Here is a 23772-nt window from a genome sequence, read left to right as displayed (position 1 = left end):
TTCAAAACGCTGTCTGCTTTGACATTACACATCTGTCCCAGCCAACAGCATCTCCTTCTGGCCCTCCCTTTTATCAAGATACAAAACCTTGTCCCCAGCGTGTGGTGGCAGCAGTATTGGAAATATTTGTCTCCCAATAAATGGCATCTTTAGTGGTTTTTATCGGTTCTGGTCCTATGCTGCTTATTCAGCATCTTCTAGGTGCTTTCTAGGATTGGAATTACAGTGTGGGTGACAGCAAAGGAAGGAGGTCAGGGAGGAGGATGATCCTGGAGCAGGTTTTGGGAGGGTGATGGATTCAATGAGCTCTGGGGGATTCGTCCAGTGTCATTTCAGTGCCTCTGAGCAGAGGGCAAGGAGGCAGCGGGAGCAGAGCCCTTCACCCACGCACCTATGCACTGATCCTGCCCCCTCAGCATCCCAGCTAAGCAAAGAGCCATGCAGAAAAACCCACATAAAATCAGCAGCCAGGTAGGTCCTGCTGGAAAAAGCCTGGCTGGAGATGTTTGCATCTGGTGGGTGCCCTTTAGAGAAGAAAGAGAGAGAAATCTGCATCGGCTCAGCATGAGGAACAGCTCCCCCAGCCCTGTGGGAACCTCGCTCAGCCGGGGCCGGCACGGCGGCTCGGCCGGGCTCCTCGGCATGGGCTTGGCTGCAAGAAGGGAAAGCTGAGCCAGAGCAGGGACTGTTCGTCACCGCTAAAGCTGCCAACGTCAACAGGAGCAAAGCCGGTGGCAGCTGGGAGGTGGAGGGAGCTGGCAGCGCGCTGCGCCCCAGAGCAGAGAACAGCACCAGCCCCAGCACCCGGGCACTTTCCCCTTTGTTATTTCCTCTTTTTATTCCCTTTATTATTTTTCTGAAGTTTCCCCAATCACTGTGGGGTGCTGGGGGAATGGCCATGGGAGGGATGCAGCTCCGCGCTGGGCAGAGATGCTCTCAGAGCATAGAGGGGAAACTGAGGCAAAGAAATGCAGTGTGCCAGACTCATCGCACTGGAAAGATGATGTTTTGACCATGGCAGGGCCTTGGTCCCAAACTGGCTGCTCAGAGAAACGAGCTTTTTCAGGTGTTATTTTTTTTTAGAGGGTTTTTATTTCAGCCACAAACTGGCACCTTGTGCAGCTGGGGTGGCTCAGTGGGGACCGCGGGGAAACCACAGCAGGCGGTGGTTGCTCTCGGCTGCAGCGCTCAGACCCAAAACCCTCCAGATTTATAGTCTGACTTGCTCGGAAACCCTGCGACCTTTGCTGTCCTCCTCGCATGAGCTCAGCTCACGAGACTGCTAAGGGGGGGTCTCACCTAATAAATGGGGTTTGCAGGCAAGATTGCAGCATGGAGCGTGCAGGGCAGGGTGACAAGTGATCCATCATGCTCAGCGATGCCTCATAACTTTTATGGCCTTTTTAAAAGCCAGATGCTTGACATGAGTTTGACACTGTTTAGTCTCTTGTTTTTGAAGATTTGGATCGCTTTGGGAAGCGCACCAGTGCTGGCAGATCGGCGGCGTTTCCCTGCGGATTTGATGGGCACGGATGTTTCCATATTTCAGGGAAATCCGGTCAAAAAAAGCAGCTTGGCGTGAGAAAGCCTTGTGACTTCCAGGAGCCCCCCAAAACACGCTGCCCACCTCAGACTTTTGAACAGGGACCCGATGTCCCCCTTCCAAACCTCTTGAGGTGTCTTTGTTCCCACAGCAAAGCCCGTGAGCATGGGCGTTGTGTGGTTCAGCCCTCGCCACCGGCTCAGGGAAAGATGACAAGTCTCCATCATGTATCAAGAGCAGCAAGTGAGAATATATGTTTTTGTGTTCTTCATCTGGATGCTCTTAAGAGACAGGACTTTCTCTGGGGGCAAGCACCAGCCCTGTTGTGATTGCACGTCGCTGCAGCAAACAAACACGCGGTGGCCTTGGACATCTCACTCCCTCGCCAAGCCGCGGCAGCTGTATTTTTAGCTCCATCTCCCAGTTGGATTTGTAAAACTTTCCCTCCTTGTGTTTTCAGTCAGTTGTAGATCATCTCTGAGCTCTGGGTAGATTTTTCCCAACCCTTCAGTTGTTCCCTTGGTTGGTTTTCCTGCAGCAGGAGAAGAACCCTCTGGGTCTCTGTTCCCTCCAGCCCTTCTCCTGCATGTCTCTTATGGCTCGGGGGCCAGCGGGATGTCTGGTTGCCCTCAACATCGCAGGGTCCAGCACCATTCCTGGCATCCTCCAGTTCACCTTCTGGCACATCTGGATCCAGCTGTGGGGAGAAGTGAGCCTGCAGGAGCTGTCAGCAGCTGCACCTCCATCCCAAATTCCTCCCTCATGCATCAGCTCACGAAACTGCATACAGGTATCGGGGAGGGAGAGAGACCTGAGAGTGTGCTGGGAAAGAGAAAATTCCTAAGCAGCCAAAATAGCAGCAATTCAGCCAGTTTGAGGGTAAATTCCAATGAGAACTTCACCCTCCTGCAATGCTAAACTGAAAAAAACAGAATGAAAAAGTTGTTATTACTCATACATTGCAAAAAAATGCTTGAAAACGCGGCTGCGGGGGGTAATTTTGCCACAACCCTACTGCTTCCAAGGTCTCGTAACCCCTCATAATGACAGGGGATGTGCCATGAATTACTCATTCTAGGTCTCAGTGTTGGGTGGCAGGCTCTGATTTTATGCCTATGAATTTTGGGGTACCCCAGCAGTCTTCCTGGAAAGGGCTGATGCTCTTGCTTACCTGGCTTTAAGGTAAAATATATCCTGATTTAAACTGCAGTTCTCCCCTCTGGGCATGAGCAGTGCTTGGCATTAGTCCCTGATGACAAAAGGGGACCTGGTGAATCCAGAAAAATGAGAGAAGTGGGGTGACCCGAGGGACCCAGTGGAGCTGGAAAAATTTCATGTTAATCCGTGAGGATGCAGAGATGCAAACCCAGATGCAAAAGCACAAGGTAGCTATGGTAAAGCCAAATGTTTCTCTTCTCCCTGCGCTGGAGCCGTGGGGAATTGCCGTCAGCTCCGACATCCGATGTCAGCCCTGCAGCGCTGGTTTGGCAGCCCAGCCGTACCATCTTCCCTTCGGTCACTTCCTTGCCTAATTCATTTATGCTGGTTTAACTGCCATCGCGCTGCACGCCCTCCTGGAGCCTGGGGAGATGGGCTTGTTGCCCATCCCCTGCCTGGAAACGGAGACGTCTTGGCTGGGCAGCTGCCTCCCGGCTTCATCCCAGGGCTCTGCTCCCTCCCAACCTCCCCAAGGACCACATCCCAGAGATGCTCCACAGGGATGCCCTTGGCCTGGGCACACAGCACATCACGTCACTCACCTCTGCAGGCTGTCCTCAAGTATTGCCCATATTTGCTGACCCCGCCATGAATGGGGTTGTGGGGCTTTTGCAGGCAAAACAGCTGAAAAATGAGGATTTGCTCCTTGCTGATAGCACACAGATCACAGAACCATAGATTAATTTGGGTTGGAAGGGACCTTCAAAGCTCATCCAGTGCCACCCCTGCCATGAGCAGGGACATCTTCACCAGCTCAGGTTGCTCAGAGCCCCGTCCAGCCTGGCCTGGGATGTCTCCAGGGATGGTTCAGCCACCACCTCTCTGGCCAACCTGGGCCAGGCTCTCACCACCCTCAGGGCAACAATTTCTTCCTCATGTCTGGTCTGAATCTCCTCTTTAGTTTAAAACCATCACCCCTTGTCCTGTTGCAACAGGCCCTGGCACAGGAGATGTTCCAAACAAGCCAGAAAAGGAGCAAGCAAAAGGGAAGCTCTTCTTTCTTCTCCACTCCCCAAAAACGCCCATTTTCCTAAAAACCTTGCATTGTATCATCATTTCCCACCCAAACCATGTCCCACTGCCTGGACCCTTCAGGGTTTTGGTTTTTTCTTCTTTTTTAAGGGACCCAGCCCAGAAGGACAGACAGACACTGGCCTCCCCATTGCCATGGGGGTACAACTCTTAGCCACCCCAGGGCTGTTCTGGTCCCCTGGGTCCCACAAAGCCCCACTCCCTCCAGCAGCTTCAGAAGGTCCCGTTCCATTTTTAAAGAAGTCTGATGGGTGGCTGATGCTGTCCCTTGTCCCCAAGAGGTGGCTTCTCCCTCACTCCTCTCCAGCAACTTATTTCCAGATAGAAATACAGACGTAAAAACCTGCATGTCGCTTTCCTCTACCAGCAGGTTTCCGGCTCTGGTCCACAGTATGGAAATAAAAACTCATTAAGGGTCAGCACAGACAACTAAATGACACTTTGGCATCTTGCATTTAAGCTGAGCAGACACTGATTGAGCTGAAGAGAGCCAAATTAATTCAGCTTTTGTAATGGCTCCTGCGTGATGCTAATAAAAGCAGCGTTTTGTGCAGGTTTATGGCTTAGGATGCAGAGAGATCCATGGTCCTCCTTGCCTTTGCAGAGCTCTAATTGAAGCCTTTTTCTCATCTGAAAGAAGGAGTAGGAAGGCTGATTGCCCTTTCTAAATTTTCCTGGGGTCGAGGAGCAGCAGTGGCTGGGGTAGCCCGTGACCAGCAGGCTCAGAGGTTGGGACCCTGGCTTGTAACCATTACTATTTTTTATTTATTGCATTACATTTCAGCCAAATCATTTCCCTGACCCCACTTGCCAGGCTTGCTGTCCCTTACTGGGGACAGTTTGCATGAGAGTGACTCCGCTGGAGCATCACCCTGTGAAACGCAGCTCCCAGCGGGATGGGGATGTTGTTTCCCGATGAGGAACCATAAACCTCCCAAAAAACCCACGCAGCCGGCAATTAGTGGTCAGCAGCCGAGCTGGCAGGAGTAGATCCTCGGAACAAGAGCCTCTGGAACATCTCGCATTTGGGTTGTCCCCTGCAGTCCCATGGGTGACCCTGGGTCCCCTTCCCACCACTGTCACACTCCTTTGCTGGTTTCTGTGGGATGTGACCCTTTGCCATTTCCTTTTTAAAAAAAAATATATACATATGTATATATATTTCCCATCTTTTGCATGCCAGGCAGCCTTTCCCTCTGGCTAAGAAGAGAATTAGACAACTGATCCCAAAATTCCACCGTGACCAACCAGGTCATGACCATCCGGACAAAAAAAGCACACGGACCGACGGATCTTCCCAAGATTTTGGCTTCTTTTCAAGCCGAGCAGCTGCTGACACACAACGGGGTGCACAAGCCCTGAAGCCCAAAAGTGCCTTTGCTGCTGCTGCGTGCACAGATGGGGTGACAGTTTTTTAATTGGGGAGGGGGCGATGGTCACCTCTGAGCAGCGGGTGGGAATCTGCCCAATCTGGAGACCCAGGGCTCAGAAAGAGGGTTAATGACTTAATTGTACAAGTTAGGGGATGGCGTGGGGAGCACCCCAGCTGCAGCCCTGTGTGCAAGACACATCTCAACCCCCCCAGATGTCCCCCCTGGGCCCCCCCAGCTGCAGGATGCTGCCAGAAAGCCGGCGGCAGCACTTGAGCAATAGCAGCCCATGCCTGACATCTGCCCACACACATTTCGGAGGCCAGTAAACTTCCTGTGGATCTTGGCTGCCTGACAAAAGTGACATAAATTCTGCCTTTTTTTAGGGTGATTTTATATTTAATTTTATTTTGATAACAGGTAGGAGCTTGGCCTGTCTCTCCCTGGCTTTGGGATGCCAGAATCTTAGGGAAGAGCTCAGAGGTGGGGGTATTTCTGTAGCTCAAGGGCTGGGTTGCAGAGGTAAAAATGTCATCACACATTTATAAAACACAGTTTATTTTCACGTTTTAGGAAACTGTAGGCACGTGTTTCCCCTCCTGCTCTCTCCCCCCATCCCTGAGTCTTCATCCCACCGATGCCCCAGGCAGGTGATGTTTCTTGTTCAGGAGCCAGATCTACCCTGAGATGCATCTTCAGCACAAATTCACACACAATTCAGCAGGTTCCTTTCAGAGACATTTATTATTTAAATAATAATATTATTATTTTTTTTACATCCTCTCAACTACCGAATGGCAGAAAAGTTCCAAATCCCAGCACCTTTGGGCTTTCTGAGCAGAGCTGCAGTTCCCAAATGGACAAGACACCCCCCCTTGCAATAGCACAATGACACTGGGTGTTTTGGATGCTGCACAAACAGGATCCACGAGCCCCCCCCAAGCAACCCCTGATGGCAGCGATGGCCTCGGGATAAACCCAACTCATCCGTGGGAGAAGCCAGAGGGGTTGGATGCTCTTTTCCCAGACCAGAGCCCCAAAGAGCAACACATACAACCAAAAAAAAACAAAATAGGGGTGCTGAAGGCTGCTGCCCAATGGGGTGAGATTTTATGCCCCTCGTTGGTTCCTGCATAAACCACAGGACAAAGAAAATTGCAGAAGGGGTGGTCCGGAGGGGTCAGACAGCTCTGCTGCCATCACAGCACTAGAGTAATGTCACAATTCAGCTTTTTTCTGCCCCCAGAGCCCCTCAGACATGCTGGGCTGGCACCCTCCAGAGCCTCAAATCTCTGGGGGTGGAGGGCAGACAGACAGACACATGCACACAGACTTACACCTGATAAAGTGCATTTCTTTAGGCAACCAGCCTGTTAAATAAAGGGGAACATTTGGGGATATACTGCTCCTTTCCTCTCCAATGAGGGTGGTGAGAGCCTGGCCCAGGTTGGCCAGAGAGGTGGTGGATGAACCATCCCTGGAGACATCCCAGGCCAGGCTGGACGGGGCTCTGAGCAACCTGAGCTGGTGAAGATGTCCCTGCTCATGGCAGGGGTTGGACTGGATGAGTTTTGAAGGTCCCTTTCAACACAGGGAAATTCTGGTCCCTGTCACCCCCCAGCAGCAGTGTTATAGCAAAGCTCCCCATGCATCAGCCCCGAACCCCCCTGCAGTGAGGCTGAATGCAGCCTGTGTCCTTTGCTGGGTGGGAGCAGCCCTGTTTAAGGGTGGCAGTGATATCCAGGTGCTCATCAGCCCTTCCAAACCTGTCCCACCGTGTTTTCTGCCCTGTGAGAAACCACACTGGCTTTGCAGTGACTTCCCAGACACGTGGTGACACCTGGCCAAGCCACCTATTCCTGGCCCTCCCTGTAGCACATACGTGTCTTTGTGAGCTTAAGAGCTTTGTTAACATCTACCAGTGCTTCACCTGGTAGATGTCTCCTGGAACAGCTGATGGATCTACTGCCCACAGGGGTCTAGCCGTGCTGCCAGTTTTGTCTTTGCAGGGGAAAGAGTCTGTCTGTCCTGGCTGGCGAGGGACACCCGGCAGCACAGCACCGAGCGCATGAACCGCAGGACTGGTGGCCTCAGAATGGCAAAAACCCAAGGATCGACGATGGAATTAATCGAGAGAAACCTCAGGGCTAGGAGGTCCCAGTCGTGGCTGTCCTCTTCCTGGCTGAACCTGTTCATGTAGGCGCGGATCTGCAAAACACAACAGAGAGAAATAATGCTGGGTCTGGGCTGCCAGGATCTGGCCCCCAGGCAGCTCCTGGGGGAGATTTGGGCTGTCACAGCACCCTTTCTGCCTCCACCAGTTTAAATTATCTCCTTGCTAACAAGAGCCAGGCTTGCGCTCTGCTCTCAGTGAGGCTTAGTTTAGCTCTAACATAATTAAGCCAGTGGCTCCTTAAGGAAACGGTGGGTCTCACCTTGAAAACCAGACAGGATGAATAAACGTGGAAGAGGATGCGGAGGGCTGGACCGCTCCAGTCCTGCCTACAACATGCCGACTCATCACAGCTTATGGGGCTTCCTGGAAGGGTGATTCAGCATTCCTGACTCAGACGGGTCAAATCGCCACCCCCTCATTTCGGGGGAGACAGGATGCTCAGATGGGATGGGAGCATGGGAGGCAGGAGCATCCCTCCTCTGGCTGTTGGGTACCACCCGGGGATGCTGCATCCGGGGGTACCAAGTGGCCATGGTGCAGCCAGTACGTGGAGCTTCTGAGGGCTGCCCTGGGGTCAGGGTGAGGGGTTTAGGAAGGATTTTGTGGTGCTGTGGCCTGATGCTTGCTGGGTTCACGTGCTCGGACTGCTCCTCGGAGGGGTGGCTGCTGTGGGCAGCCCCAGCCAGAAGAGAAAGTGTCGCACTGAGGAGGCACCAGCAGTGTTTGGCACCTCGGTTTGAGAGGCTGCCAAAACGCAGCCCAAGCACAACCCCACATAGGAGCTCAGCGATGGGAAAAAATAAGCTGGCTGTGCTTCTGGATAAGGCTATATCTGCTACCACAGGGCCCATGGGATCCCTACCAGAGGCACTTTCCCATCCCATCTGCCCCCAGCAGACCTGTAGGGCTCTGCCCACATGTCCCCATCAAGAGGTTCCGCTTCGTAATGACCACAGCACCCAAACTTGGGCTTTTTTGGGACAAAGGGAGAGCCGCCCATCATGCGTGGGCCCATTGACGGGAGCTGAAGCATCTCTCAGGATGTTGAGTCTGGTTCCCGGGATGCTCACGAGCACGTGGATGTTACTGCTTTGTCTTTTCTCTGTCTTAAAGCCCAGGCAGCCTGGCTCAGCTACAGCTTGTGGTTATTTTCTTTTCCCTTGGGAAAAGAAAGTGAGCATGGAGGGAAGGTGGTGTCTATTTAACTCCACAAGCACAAAATTAGCATTGGCTGCACTCCTAACCTTAGTGGGGCTCGTTTCTAACGGGAACAAAATGACCTCCCACCTTGGCAGTCTCACATACATGAGCAGGGGACAAGAGTGGCTTGAGGTGCTTTGGAGTCCGTGGTGCTGCTGGTATAATACAACTTGGATGGGTGAAAAGCATCAGGATACTCACTCTCTCCCCTCCTCACTTGGCTGTGGTGTTATGACCCCAGATTTCTGCTGGAAGCCTCGTGCACGGAGGGGACACGGGATGAGGGATGCTGTGGCCCATGTGCCAATCTCTGTTCCCAGCAGTCACCCATTTCCATGCCTATGGCCTGGTGCTGTTGTGGAGGAAGAGACCTCTGTCTAACGGTAAGATGGGTACCACCTGCCCACGTTCCCAGCTCCATCCCTCCCTCTTGCCGTAGAAATCTGGGATAACTCTTCCCACTCAGCAAAGATACCCGCTGTCTCCAGTCCAGCCCAGTGGCATCTCCTTCGTCTTTGGATGTCTAATTTCTTGCTCTGCCATCTCTCACACCTCAATCATAGGTGCCTGGCTCTTGGGAACCACAGCAATTGCCATGTGGTCCAGCGGCCCCTTACCCCAAACCCTGCCTGTGCCATGCTGCCTAGCCACAGAGCCTCTGGGGGATAAGAGGACACACCTGCTCCTGCCACCTCATCCTCCTGCCACCCTGTCCTCCTGTCAACCCATCTTTCTGCCACCCCATCCTTCTGTCCGACTATCCTCCTGCAGCACTCAGGATACAGGGAGTGATTCTCCCAGTTCCCCGTGAGATGTGCTAATTGCCTGATAGAGTTGAGGGTCTCCCAAACTTCACGAGGAGCTAAGCTTTGACCTCAGTCCTTAAAGCTTGGGCAGCAGAGCCTTATAAAGGGAGGGAGAGAAACAGGGGTGTCGGGGAGAGGAAGTCCACACCGGCAGAGGGGTGCTTGCACTCACCGTGATTGGCAGGGAGCAGATGACAAAGGTGATGGTCATGATGGAGAGGAGAAGGAGATGGTCGATCTCCTCAGCCATGGAGAACATGCACCGGTTGGAGCCAGCGGCCACCCGGGACTGCTCGAGTGTAGCCAAGCGACGTGTCTTCTGCCCACGGCGGTGCATACGGACCAGGTTAGCGATGACGCTGAGGTTGCAGAGCAGCACAGAGAGGATGAGGAAGAGGTGCAGGGTGGCGTAGAGAAGCGAGAAGGTGACATCCAACCTGGAGACCTCCCTGACACCGTTGTGCTGGAAGTAGTCCAGATGCATCTGGATGAAGCACCAGGTGCCAGGGCAATACTGCACATACTGCCCGAAGCCCACCAGCGGCAAGGAGCAGAAGGCGGCCGAGAAGGTGTAGATGGCAGGCAAGGCAACCAAGCCTGTGCGAGGGCTGAGAAAGCGCTCGTAGAAATAAGGCTGCCCCAGGGCCAGGCATCGCTCCAGCGCCATGGCGAAGAGGATGAGCATGGTGGCGAGGCCGAAGAAACTCATGGCGAAGCCAAAGTAAAAACAGATGTGTCCTCCTTCAACCAGGGTGGACAAGGTCCGGTTGTGGTGGTAGGAAGCCAGGACGAAGGGGCTGACAGAGCAGGTGCCCAGCAGGTCGGTGACCACCAGGGCCAGCACCAGGACGTGGAAGAGGGAGGGCGGGCGGGGGCCGCGGCGGCAGCCCAGCAGCAGCCCCAGGGCCAGGAGGTTGCCCAGAAGCCCGGCGGAAAACATGAGGGCGCTGACCAGCGGGCGGACCCCGGCCGGCAGCGCCCCGCCGCCTTCGCACAGCCCCGGGCCCGTCCCGTTCATCCCGCCGCTGCCGAACGACTGCGCGGCCGCCACCGCCCCGCCGGCACCGCCCTCCGCGGGGCTCCCCCCGCTCCGGCCCCACCGCCCCGCCCGCCGCCGCCGGGCCTGCCCCGCCCCGCGACCCCGGGCCGCCCCCCGCCTCGCGGTGCTGCTCCGGGGGACCCGACGGCGGGGGAGCACCGGGACCGCGCTGAGAGCCCCGCCACGGCCAGGCCCCGACAGGTCCGAGAGTCCCGGTACCGGAGCCCCGGTGCTGCTCCGGGAGTCCCGTGCTGCGGCGGCAGCCCCGAGGCACGGCCGGCGCCGGCGCTGGTCCGGGAGCACCGCTGCGGCTCCGGGAGCCGCGAGGTACGATCAACCTGCGGCCGGTGAGATAGTCCCGGTACGGGGCCGGGAATCCCGGTGCTGCTTCAGGAACCCCGATCCTGCTGCGGGAGTCCCGAAGCACGACCAGCCTCGGTGCCGGTCCAGGAGCCACTCTCCCGGCAAGCCCCAGACAGTTCGAGAGTCCGGTACCGGACTGGGAGCCCCAGTACTGCTCCGAGAGTCCCGATGCTGCTTTGGGAGCTCTGAGATACAGCAAATCCCGGTGCTGGCCCGGGAGCCACTCGCACGGCCGGCTCTGGTGCCGATCCAGGAGTCCCGGTGCAGCTTTGAGAATCCCGAGGTACAACCAGCTCCCCGTTGGTCCAAGAGCCCCGGCAGCGCGCTGGGAGCCCCAGCGCTGCTCCGGGAGCTCCCGTGATGCTGAGGGAGCCCTGCGGCACAGCCAGCCCCGGTACCGGTCGTGTGGGAGACTTGCACAGACAGCCCCGGTGTCGGTCTGGAAGTCCCAGTGTGTCTCCAGGAGATCTGAAGTGTGGCGAGTCCTGGTGCTGGGCTGCGAGCCACACAGCACAGCCAGCCCTGGTGCTGCTCCGAGGGTCCCGGTACCGGGCCAGGAACCCTGTGCACAGCTGGCTGCCGTGGTGGTTCAGGAGTCCCACTGCTGCTGCGGGAAGGCTGGGCTAGCCCCAGTGCTGATCTGGGAGCCCAGTGGCATGGCCAGTCCTGATGCTGGTTCGGGAGCCCTGTACACAGCAAGCCCCAGTCAGGTCTGAGAGCCCTGGACTGGTACTGGGAACCTTGATGCACAGCCAGCCCAATGCTGGTCTGGGATCCCTGGGAGGCACAGCAAGCCCCAGTGCTGGTCTGAGGACCCCATGGCGTGATGAGCCTTGGTGCCATTTCCACCAGCCTGGTGCAGGGTGGGCTACTAGGGAGCCACAGCCGAGCTTGGGCTGTGCGGGTGGGTGGTGCTCAGAGACCCCAGAGAATTCCCTGCCCCATGGCCAGCCCCACACCGTGTCCTCATTGCCCCCTCTCCCATATGTCATCAGAACTCCCTATGGGGGTCCTGCTGCAGCCAGTGTCTGGTCAGGAGTGGGCCGTGGGGGGAACATGAGAGGGAACCCTTCTTCCCACTGCAAGCCTTGCTGAACATGGTTCACCTGCCCCAAATCCCAGCTCCAGGAAAGCTCCTTCTGCTGGGGCTTCAGGCTCAGCAGATGCCAGGGGAAACTCTGGCTGCTGCATAGTATTTCATGGAATCAGAGAACAGTTTGGGTTAGAAGAGACATTCAAGGCTCACCCAGTCCAACCCCTGCCATGAGCAGGGACATCTTCACCAGCTCAGGTTGCTCAGAGCCCCGTCCAGCCTGGCCTGGGATGTCTCCAGGGATGGTTCAGCCACCACCTCTCTGGCCAACCTGGCCCAGGCTCTCGCCACCCTCAGTGTCAAAAATTACTTTCTCATGTACAGTCTGAATGTCCCCTCCTTTAGTTTAAACCCGTCACCCCTTGTCCTGTTACTACAAACCCTACTAATAGTCTGTCCCCATCTTACTTATCGGCCCCTTTTAAGTACTGAAAGGCCACAATAAGGTCTCCCTGGAGCAAGTATTTCCCCAGTTGTGACCTCAGTCCTCTGCCCACCTTGCTCAGAGCAAAGCCTCTCCCTTGGCCCCTGAGCTGGGACCCAGCTCAGCTGGGGGCCAGACAGGGGTTACGTGCACTGCTTCACCCATGACCCAAGGGAAAACTGTCCTCACAAAGTGCTCTGGTTTCCCCAAACCCCAGTGAAATGATGCAGCATAGATCAGCCCCGGCATGAACATGGCAGGTTGCTGCCACAAGCACATTTTGCCTGTGTGTTCTTTTTTTTTTTTAAACTTTGCTTTTGTAACAGGAACTTCATAAAGGAAATACGGTACATGGCAAACTCCAGTGCTGGGTCGGCTGTGGTTTGTGACAGCACCTCCATTTCCGACGAGCCGTTCCTACACCTCGCTTTGGTTTTTTATGTCATGCAGCTCAAAGGCATCTTCAGCACCTTGGGGAGGATGCACAGTCACATTGCTGGTGGCAAGGCACCCGCAGCCCCAGCGCTCCCCATTCCTGTGGCCAAAGCAATGGGTGTGATGGAGGGGAAGGTGTTTTAGCTGACACCCAGACTAACCCTGCACGCATATGGGCCAGAAAAACACCCATCCCACGACTTTTTTAACCCTGCTCCCAGCCCTGTAGACCTAATCCAGCAGAGCACCAAAGCATGTGGACACATCCAGCGGTGGGAGCGATGCTGTTCGTATCCAGAGAGCTCGATCAGAGCATCATAGAACCACAGAATAGTTTGGGTTGGAAGGGACCTTCCACGCTCATCCAGTGCCACCCCTGCCATGAGCAGGGACATCTGCACCAGCTCAGGTTGCTCAGAGCCCCGTCCAGCCTGGCCTGGGATGTCTCCAGGGATGGTTCAGCCACCACCTCTCTGGACAACCTGGGCCAGGCTCTCACCACCCTCAGTGGAAAAAAATTCTTCCTCATGTCTAGTCTGATGAAACCCTGGTAAATTCAGCCCTCTGTGGTGTCCACAAAAATCAGGTTAAAAAACGGAGCTGAGGCCGAGCCCTGTCCTGGTCCATCCGAGCAGCTCACGGAGACCTTTTCTGAGCAGAAGACACTCCATCGGGTGGTTGCTCCAAGGCTCTTCCCAGCCTCTCACTCCTTTCTGGTGTTTCATGTCACAGTTCAGGAAGGGGTTTTGGCATCTTCTGGAGCTCATTTTTCCTGGCAGCTAATGGAGCCTTAAATACCCATCTGGGGCTTCTCAACCGGCAGTTGCCTCTGATGGGATATTTTTGCAATAACAGGAAAACTGCTGGGCTTTTCTCTTTTTTTCTTTCTCCCCAGAGCTCAAAACCAGGAATATGCCACTTGGTACAATCTGTCTTGTTTCTTGGGAAGTGTTTATTTTCTTCCTTTTGCTTCCATCTTTATCTCCGAGTGTCTTGCCACTAACAAGGACCGTATGTTCTCCCAAGGGTCATTGGCATTGTTTTCCCTAAGAGAAGATTTCCAGGGTTGACCCACTTTGAGAAAAAAACTCTAGGATTGTAGGAAAGCTGCATGAATTTCATACAAACCAGGTAGCTAAGAGGATTCAACCTCCGGACTTGGTTGCCTATGGCTGGGAAGGGCACTGAGATCCTGCTCCATCCCTAGAAGGTTTTAAAGGACATTTTTGGCAATGTGGGCAGGGAGGAGACCAGCCCTCCTGTGCATGGAGGGACAAACTGTATTGGTGGATTTCAACCCTTTTAAACCAAAAAGCCATCTGACTTGTGTTTAGCAAAGCCAGATATTGTTTTTCTTCCAAAGCCCCGTTTCGTACCTTGCCCACCGGTGCCCACCCTGGAAAAGAGCAGGGCTGAGCATCGACGTGGCACATCCAGATTTCGGTGCCTTGACTTGCTGTTCTGTGCAAGCACCTGGGTTAAAAAAATACCCAACTGTTCACCAGCTGGTTGCATCTTACATCCCCACAGGCTGATGAGCACCCTGGCAGCCCCGGCGCTGCTGCCTGCCCAGGCACGCGCCTTCCTGCTTCCCGAATGGCCAGATAAATGCAGGCAGACAATAAAAGAATAATAATTTTTAAAGGGCTCTTTGCAAGAACTAAACAATTTGCCGAGAAATCAGCTTGTGAGAAGTTATGCCTGGATTTCATGAGCTGAAAATTAAAAAAAGCCGAACAACTGGCTATGCTTGATTTATGTCCAGGAAAGGAGTGGGATGCAGGGTTAGAGGATGCTGGTGACACTGTGAGCATGGGACAGGGCAGCTGGTGGTGCTGGAGGGCAGTGAGCATGGCACAACACCTCCAAAAAGAGCATCGTAGTGTGAGCCACTGCCTTGAGCTGAGCAGCATCACTTTATTGCCTCCATTAAGTGTCAGTTCCGTCCCTTTGAGGCTCGCTGGCAGAGGAGCCGTCTGGCACGGAGGGGCCCGTGGGGACCGGCTGAGCCGTGCGAGGAGCCTGGCGGGAGGATGCGATGTAGGCTGGCTCACACGGCAGCTCTCACCTCCTCAGCATTTGGCCGGAGAGCCCTGAGCCTCTGGGCTTTTTTTGGTTCCTGTTTAGCAACATTTACAACTAAACCGCGTGTTGCAGGGATTTTTTTTTCTTTTTTTTTTTTTTAATTTATTTTAATATTTTCCAAGCTCTGTAATAGGAAAGGGCTCTGAGCTTCTATGTAACTCCTTGAAGCCCTAAACCATATGTGTCTGGGCATTAAAAAATGGGTTAACCAAAAGAGAAAGTGGCAGCCCCCTCCTTGCAGCAGCGGTGCCCAGTGTGCTCTGAGCCCATCCCTGGCTGGGGACGTGCTGCCATCTCTGGAGAGGACGGCGATATGGCAGGCCCAGGTCCCAGGAACACGTCGATAAGTGATTTATCTGCTGGTAGGGCGGCTTGGCCCTCAGCCGCCAATGCAAACCTTGTTGGCTGCAGCCAGAGCTGGGCTTGCCCGGAGGCAGCAGTGCCCGGCTGGAGCCTCCAAGTCTGCGCCCAGGGCAGGTAGGACACCAGGAAGGGCACAACATCGATTAAAAGCGCTGCAGAAGCCAGACGAGTGTGCCAAGGTTGCCGGGACATGCACAGACCCAGCCAGGGAGTGGGGATGGCGCAGGGACAGCGGGGTCACCCCGGCAGCCTGCAGGCCATTTCTTCCCTCCGATTATAAAGTCATGGATGGGTCAAACACCGCGGTGTGCACGTTATCCCAGGGCTCGGATGGAGTCTGCATTCACACACTTTAATAAAGAAACTATTTATTTTTAATTCAATTACTGCTTTCCATGGAGCATGGTTGCCCTGGGCTCTAAATCCACACATTGTGGTGCAGGAACCTCTCTAGGAGTGAATCCTCGTTAGGGTCATGGGCAGATGGTGGCCTGTCTCAGCCTGGGCACACACCGACCACACACAGCTCATGTCACTGCCTGGCCGTGCCCGGTCCGTCTGTCCTGAGCGATGTATGGATGCATATGGTGGAGGAAACCCCAGAATATTTTTCCACTGAGGGTGGTGAGAGCCTGGCCCAGGTTGGCCAGAGAAGTGGTGGATGAACCACCCCTGGAGACATCCCAGGCCAGGCTGGACGGGGCTCTGAGCAACCTGAGCTGGTGAAGATGTCCCTGCTCATGGCAGGGGTGGCACTGGGGGAGCTGGGAAGGTCCCTTCCAACCCAAACTGTTGTATGTTTCTATGGCCAGAGGGAACAACAGCAAGACTTTGCAGAACCATTATCTCACCTGGCCTTCATTCTGCTATGGTGAAACAGGTCTGGTGAAAGCCACCGCGCAGGCTGGGTGCTGTTGACTCTGCAGTCCCACGTGAGCCATCTCCAAGTCAATAACACACCAGTAATATGAAACCTGTACACGAACCAACCCTCGTTTCTTTTCTTTCTCCTTAGAAAACACCGATGAGAGGCACTGAGCTTGCAGGTCCCCCCCAGTACCTCCCAAAATGTAGGTCTGCCCTTTTCTCCAGCCAGGAGAACCTGGCAGGTCAAAAAAACAGAGCCGACCCAACCAGGTCATCTCCAAAAGGCCTCAAGATAGATTTGCATGAGTTTCCTTCTTCAAAAACCAGAATCCATTTGACACCAGGAGTAAATATCGCTGGAGAACTGGCAGGAACACAACTACACCTTGCAAGGCTTAGCTAAATAGAAGGGGAGAAGTATTTGCACTGTCTCCTCCATGGACACTAAGCAGATGGAGACTTTGGTTATCATAATTTTTTTGGCCTAAATGGTCACTTGAGGCAGATATTAAATCTCGTTAATACATGTGGTTGAGGGGAAATGGATCTTTCATTAAAATGATCATTTGCTTGCACGCTTGTGCCGCGAGGTTATACATCCCAGGCTCTGCTTTCTCTCAATTACTGCTCTTATTAAGGCTCCGGATCATCACAGATACCAAATTAAAATAATTACAGCAGGACAGGTAGCCATCTGAGTAACACAAATGCAACATTAGCGCCTGGAGGAATCAATTTTTGAGAAAAAAGTAAACTGCTCCTGAGAATCCACAGCCATGCTCAGGGGATAGGGGGTTAGGGGAAGAACAATGGACATGCCGGGGAGGGACAATGGGCATCCTGGCGAGGGAACCTGTGTGCCCTTCAGCTCCTTGACACGGTCATGAGCTGCTGCTCAAGTTTCTGAGGCTCCACACCTCCAAAATCTCCCTCACACCCCCCTTGCCCAGGCCAGGGACACCCCAAACCAGCTCTGGAGAACCCCCCTTGGCATGGAAGGGGCCCATGCACAGGATGAGGCGATGGAGCAGGGCTCCCAAATACTTTTATTCTATGGACACACACACACACCTCTCCTCCTTGTGCGTCCCCGCTGCCCTGAAGCCACACACCAAAACCCGCTTGCTTTCCTGGGGCCGAGTGCACCCCAAACCCTCCACAAAGTGCTGCTGCTCGGAAATATTCACAGGCACCCAGGACCACCCCCCTGGTTCCTCTCCGGGGTGAAACACAGCCTGGGGAGGGGGCAAAATCACTTCATGCCCACCCCTCACTGCGAGCTGGACACTGTTCCCTTCTGCAACAGCCCCGGGATGCTCCGGGGCCGAAGGCTCGCTCCTCATCCTCACCAGCAGCCGCCGGCTTCTGCCAACCCCACGCGCTCAGGGAAAACCAAGCTGCGGGGTGTCTGTCCTGCGCCATCCCGGGGGACAAAACTGGTTGTCCCCCCCGGGGACCGGTCCTTTCAGGGTGGCTTTCCGGGAATGGAGCCTCCGGCAAAGCCTGCGGATGAACATGCGGAAGACAGAGGTGCGGAAGATGATGAAAACCCAGGGGTCCACAATGGAGTTGACGGAGAGAAAGCGCAGGGCGCTGAGGTCGGCATTCTCATTGAAATCAGCAGCAAAGGCCCCCATGTACGCCCGGATCTGGTGAAAAAAAGAAAAAGGAAAAATGAGAAAAGATCTCACTACAGTGTTAAAGCTGGGAGGAAAAAGATTCTCATGGGGACAGCAAAAAGAAGTTTTAACCCCCAATACCTGTATGCATCGAATCAGGACAGGTTGTGGGTTGCAGACCCTAAAACTGGGAGTCTGGGATGGGTCAGTGACTGTGGTAGCACAGGGACACCATGTCCCCTTTGGGGCCAGGAGGTTAGAGCTGAAGATTTGGTCCCAAAACTGGGATTTTTCCTGGGTGAAAATCCTGGGATTTTCACCAGGCTGCAGTGGTGGGTGCTGCGCTTCCCTTGAGGCTGGTACATCCTATTCTGGTTGTCCCCCATTGCGATGGGTATCAGACCAGGTGTCTGCTGGATAATGCGGTTGGACCAGAGCTAGATGGTGACCCTTGCTGGGTCAAGGTCCTTCCTCCACCTCCAGGTCCAGCCTGAAGCTCTGCTTGTTAGAGGACGGCTGGGGTTATTCCAAAACCAGTATGAGCCCCGTCATACTGGGGCTGCTGGTGTGTCATGATACATCTCCAGAGTGTAACAGAGGGGACAGGGAGCAGTGGTGGACATTGTCACCTAGGGCAGTGGCAGCACCCATACCCCCCTGATTTTGGGACAACCCCCGCCGTGGCACCAGCTCCGCTCACATTTGGTGGCAGCAAGGTGACACCGCAGATCCAACCCTGGGACATGGGGCACTGCTTGGTGGGGTGGGCAACAAGAGCTCTGTCATGCTGGGAGTCTCCCACTCCCACCCCACCAGTGGGACCCCCACCCCTGGGGAAGAAGGGGGAGGATTTCAGGGAGTTTTTCCCTCAGATTGGGAAACCCAGTGTGGTTCAAAGGGGTCTGGATCTATCCAGCACCTGTGGGACAGGGAGGGAGTGGGAATAGGGAGGTTATTGAAGGGTCTAATGCAATGAACCAGCCTCCCTAGGAACAGTCACGGGGGAGAGTTATTTCAAGGGGTTAAAACAATGAACCGACACCCCCAATATCTCTGGGACACTCCCAGAGGAACAGGGTGGTGGTGATGGAGGGGGGGGTTTATTCCAATGGGATTAAAGCAACAACTAGACCCCCCAGGACAAGATGGGGAATATTCAGAGGGGGCCAAAATTATTACCCAACCCCCTCAACACTTCTGGGACAGAGTAGTGGTGATGGGGGGGTTAAGCAATGAACTAAGCCCTAGGGATGGGATAGTGCTGTGGTGGGTATTCTTGGAGGGCAACGCAATGACCCTACCCAGGACAGGGTGGGGGTGACGGGGGGTTATTCCAGCAAAATTAACTCCCCTGTCCTAGGACAGAATGGTGATGCTGGGGTTATTCCATGGGGGTTAAAGCAACAACCAAACCCCTAAGAGGGGGTGGAGGATATTCAGAGGGGACCCAAGTAATTATGCGATATCCCCCCCGAACACCTCAGGGACAGAGTGATGGTGATGGGGGGGTTATTCCATGGGGCTTAAAGCAATGAACCCACCCTCAGGACAAGGTGGTGGTGCTTGGGGTTATTTCGTGGGGGTTAAAGCAACGACCCAGACCCCTGAGAGAGGGTGGGGGACACCCACAGGGACAAAAGTAATGACACAACCTTCCTGGAAAGTCTAGAACAGAGCGGTGGTGATGGAGCCGGGGGGGGGAGGGTGATGTTATTCCATGAGGATTAAAGCAATAAAACAACAACAGGAGGTGTGGTGCTGGTTGCAAATATTCAAGGGGGGCAACCTCCCAGAATGGGATGGTGGTGCTGGGGACGGGGGGTTATTCCAAGGGGGTTAAAGCAATAATGTGACACTCAGAGACGGGGCTGTAGTAGCGGGGATTCAGGAGGGACTAAAACAATGAGCCCTCCCTGACAGCTCCTGGAGCGGGTGATGGTGCCAGGGTTTATTCTAATGGGCCAAAGCAACAATCTGAACTCCCCAGTGGTGGTGACAGGGGGGTTATTCCAAGGGGCTTTAGGCAACAACATGAACCTTGCCGACAGCCTGGGGAATGTTCAGAGCGGGGGCAAAGCCCCCAGGAGCAGGTGGTGATGCCAGGATTTATTCCAAAGGGCAAAACCAACAACCTGATGTCCCCCTTCCCAGCCTGAGTGGTGCTGGTGGGAGAGTTACTCCAAGGGGCTTTAGGCAATGACCTGAGCCCCATGGACACGGTGAGGGACTACTCTGGGGGGGTAACAATCCAGCCCCTGTGGGAGGAGATGGCAGGGAGGGAGATTATTTTCCAGGGGAGTTAATGCAAGAACTGACCCCCAGGGATGGGGTGGTGTATATTTGGGGGTGGCAAGGCAACTACACGAACTTTTGGGCACAGGGGGACAGTGCAAGGGGCTGTTCTGGGGGAGGGGGCTGGTGGGGTTACTCACGATGAGCGGCAGGGAGCAGATGGTGAAGAGAACGGTCATGAGCCCCAGCAGGACAAGGTGGTCGAACTCCTCCATGTGCGGGGTGGCAGTGGCGGGGGGGCCGCGGCGGGGCTGCCGCCGGGCCATGCTGTAGAGGTGCCGCATGCTGCTCACGTTGCAGGCGCCGATGGCCAACACCAACAGGCCCATCAGGCTGGCATAGAGGACGGGGAAGCCAAGCTGGCGCGGTCCACCGCCGGCCATGCGGATGAAGCACCATGTCCCGGGGCAATATTGCATGGGTACCCCAAAACCCAGCAGCGGCAGGGCGCAAAAAAGGGCGCAGAGCCCCGCTGCCACCGGCCCCAACATCGCACCCAGCCGCCGGGTGAGATGCCGTCGGTAGAAATAAGGATGTCCAAGAGAAAGCCAACACTCCAGAGCCATGGCTAGCAGTAGCAAGGTGGGGGCCAGCCCAAAGAAGGCCATGAAGAAGGCGAAGAGCTGGCAGAGGACACCCGGTTCGCCCTCGCTGCGCCCACTGGATCCCAGTTCACTGAGGCTGCGGTTGTAGGCGTAGGCAGCCAGCACGATGGGGCTGAGCAGGCACTTGCCCAGCAGGTCGGTGACCGCCAGCCCGCTGACCAGCACGTAGAAAGCGGAGACCCGCGGTGGGCGACCACCGGGCGACCGCGACCTCCGCCGGTGCTGGCCCAGCAGCAGAAGCGCCAACACGTTGCCCAACAAGCCAGCAGCGAATAACACCGACCCGGGCACCGCCGACTGCCCGCTCTCGATGTACCGGCTGTTACGGCATTTGTAACCTTCCGTCTCCATCGGGATAATCCGGTCACCGGGATGGGGCGTCCCGCACCGGCACCGGGGTGAACGCACCGGGGCTGCGCCGCGGCTGCCGGCGGCGACTGGCCCGGTGGGGCGGGCGGCCCGCGGCGGCGGAGGGAGGGCCGGGGGGAAGGAGGGGAGAGGCGGTGCGGAACGACCGGGTACGGCCCTTGGGGCGGCCCCTTCCCGTTGCCTGCCCCCCCCACCCCTCTCCTCGCCCGGGATGGCGGAGGGTGATTGCGGGGCGGGGGGACGCGCTAGTCCCCCGGGAGAGCCGGGGGGAAACCCCGGGAGAGGGGAAGAGAAGGGGATCAGGGTTGAGTCCCGGGGGAGTTACGGGTACCTGGGCAGGGGGGATTGTGGGGCAGAGGACAGGGACTGAGTCCCGGGAGGGGTTACGAGTGAGAGACTCAGGGCTGAGTCCCTTTGCGGGGGGGTTACAGAGCAGGGAGCTGGAGCCGAGCCCCTCAGGGGGCTGCAAGTAAGGGGCCCGGGCTGAGTGTCTTGCGAGGGGGCGCGTACAGGGTAGAGAACGGGGGCTGAATCCCTGGCGGAGGGGTTAGAGAGCAGGAAGCTGGAGGTGAGACTCTTAGGGGACTGCAAGTAAGGGGCCAGGGCTGAGTGTTTTGGGGGGCAGTGGAACATGGTAGAGAGTGGGGGCTGAGTCCCTGGACGTGGACTTATGGGTAAGGGGGCCACAGCTGAGTTCCTCGAGGGGCGGGTTATGGCGTAGAGGGGAGAGTTTGGGTAAGGGGAGCATGGTTGGGTCCCTGGAGGATAGGGGGTGCAGGGCAGGGAGCTGGAGCTGAGCCCCTTTCAGGGGGGTTCTAGGTAAGAAGCCAGGTCTGAGTGTCTTGTGGGGGGTGCAGGGTAGAGGAGAGGGGCTGGGTCTCTGGAGGGGGATACAGGGTCAAGAGCTGGAGTTGAGCCCCTGGGGGGCTGCAGGTGAGGAGTCAGGGCTGAGTCCCAGAGATGGTTATGGGTGAGGAGCTGGGCCAAGCTGCTGGAGGGGTTACAGGTACAGGGGTGCCTGTGCCTCTGTATGACTCAGGAGACATCCCACACTTGAGCCTTTAATCTGGCCAGGCATCACTTCTACCTGCACCCCATTCCTCATGCCTGCTGTGTGGGGGTACCACTGCCGAGCCCCCCATTGCGGGGGTTCCAGCCTCTCCATGCCCGTGGCTGTGCTCAGCTACCCCAGGAAACTCCGTGAGAAGTGCCAAAAGCTTCTTCCAGGAAAAGAAAGTGGCCTTTCTAGCTGCAGAAACACCACGACATAACGCATACCACAGCTTGCAGAATACATGTGATGATGAATAAGCACGAAACCACGGTTGTCTGCTTTCAGGCCCCTTTTTGCTGCTCTGAATGAGCGTACACAAAGCACAGGAAAGTATCAAGATGACAGGAGTGGGAAAGGCAGTCGGAGGGGCCAGACATAAGCCCTGGCATGTTTTAGTGGTGGACTGTATTTCTCATATTGCACGAAGGAAACTGATGACTTCAAACCTTCTCTGGCAGAAAGGGCAGGGACCATTTGTGGCTGGTGAGAGCCCCAGTTCTGGAAGATATCAGGATAAAGACTCGTTGCAGCTCAGCGCTCGCACATGTGTGGTGTTGAGGTGCTGCCCTCACTAGGGCTGAACGCGAACCCAGTGGCCACGTCCTGACTGGGGCCCTGGGGGAGAAGAAATTCAGCTGCTTTGGGGAAGTAATCTGAGCAATATCCTTGAAAACACACCCAAGCAGACGGCTTGCCAGCACCCGGGGAGTTCACTGCTCTGCAGAGCACACGGCAGCTCGTTCCAGGTCTGGGATCCTCCTTTTGGGGTGATCCCGGCAGCATGGAGTAGCGTGAGGATCCTTCAGGTTTTCCCCAGGATGAGGTTTGGGAAGAAGAGCCCAGCAGCACAGGAGAGCTGATTTACTGACTCCTAAGGGCCAGGAGGACAATGTCTGTCCCAGACCCTGGTGCCAGCCCTGCAACACTGCAGACGTCAAGGAGGATGGTCCCCAAGGCTGGATCTTGCATGTGGGCAGGACATCTCTTCTTCTTCTTGCTCAGAGCAGTGACATGCCTTCTTGAACCAAAACCCAGCCCAGGCAAGCTGCCTCCATCCACAGGAGTTGCCCCCACAAGTCAAACATCTGGGCTTCGCTTCCCTTCCTGCACTGAGGATGTTACAGGATGCTGTTCCCCTTCACTGAGGGGACACTATTCCTCATCACCCAGGGATGTGCTGCTGGCTGAGCGACGACCCTGCACACTCCTGCAAAGGGAACATTGCTACCCGTCTGCTCTGATGGAGATGAGACCAAAGTGCCGGGCTTCTCCACCACCGCTGAGAAGTCCCTCAACAGACACTAGCCTGCCGGATGAAGGCCACATTCAGCAGAAAGGAGTTGCCTGGGGAGAGGAGAAAGAACCATTACAAAACTCAACCCTTTTTGGAGGTGGGTGCTGCCCCTGAATGCACCAGGTGGCTGGAAACCCTGAAGTACCAGAGGATGCTGGTGTTCCTGTCCTCGCACCACTTGGTGCTGGAGTGATGGAAAAGCCTGGGGTGAGGAAGGCTTTTTGGGACTATCTCCTGATCCACCCATACCTCTGAGGTGCTGGGTGCAGCTATGGTCAGGGCTGGCAGAGGGTGGGAGGGGTGATTTTCACTCGATCCCAGCTCCTTCACCCACTGCTGGAAGGTCTGACGCTGAGCACGGGCACAATGTGCAGGCAGGAACATAACTGCAGACACATCTCCCTCCTTCCTCCCCCACGGCACAGAAAGCAGTGTGGACAGCCAGATACACCAAGTCCCCATTTAACTCATCTTTCAGTTAATTTGCATAAATTGCAGCTACTTGGAAGGGGAAAATCATTTTGA

At 55.6% G+C, this 23772-nt stretch overlaps 2 protein-coding genes across 3 annotated transcripts; both read right to left on the bottom strand.

Annotated features, from left to right (window-relative positions):
- Positions 1–5888: 5888 nt before the first annotated feature.
- Positions 5889–10396, bottom strand: PTGER2 (prostaglandin E receptor 2). Of its 2 annotated transcripts, XM_065839184.2 has the most exons (3): positions 9518–10396; positions 8741–8891; positions 7232–7371 (listed from the first exon to the last, which is right to left on the bottom strand). In XM_065839184.2, exons 1-2 carry the CDS (start codon positions 10361–10363, stop codon positions 8769–8771), a joined length of 969 nt encoding a protein of 322 aa, XP_065695256.1. In that variant the 5' UTR covers positions 10364–10396; the 3' UTR covers positions 7232–7371; positions 8741–8768. The 2 variants fall into 2 exon arrangements, with proteins under 2 accessions (XP_065695255.1, XP_065695256.1); XM_065839183.2 differs by lacking the exon at positions 8741–8891 and having other exon boundaries at positions 5889–7371.
- Positions 10397–17029: 6633 nt separating this feature from the next.
- On the bottom strand, positions 17030–20979 carry LOC136102481 (prostaglandin D2 receptor-like). Its single transcript, XM_065839577.2, has 2 exons — positions 20066–20979; positions 17030–17663 (listed from the first exon to the last, which is right to left on the bottom strand). The coding sequence occupies exons 1-2, from the start codon at positions 20879–20881 to the stop codon at positions 17397–17399; spliced, it is 1083 nt and encodes a 360-aa protein (XP_065695649.1). The 5' UTR covers positions 20882–20979; the 3' UTR covers positions 17030–17396.
- Between the last annotated feature and the right edge of the window lie 2793 nt (positions 20980–23772).

The sequence above is a fragment of the Patagioenas fasciata genome, chromosome 5, assembly GCF_037038585.1.
Source record: "Patagioenas fasciata isolate bPatFas1 chromosome 5, bPatFas1.hap1, whole genome shotgun sequence".
NCBI classification, from domain to species: Eukaryota; Metazoa; Chordata; class Aves; order Columbiformes; family Columbidae; genus Patagioenas; species Patagioenas fasciata.
Note: the sequence above shows the minus strand (reverse complement) of the source record. Positions and strands in the feature narration are given on the sequence as shown.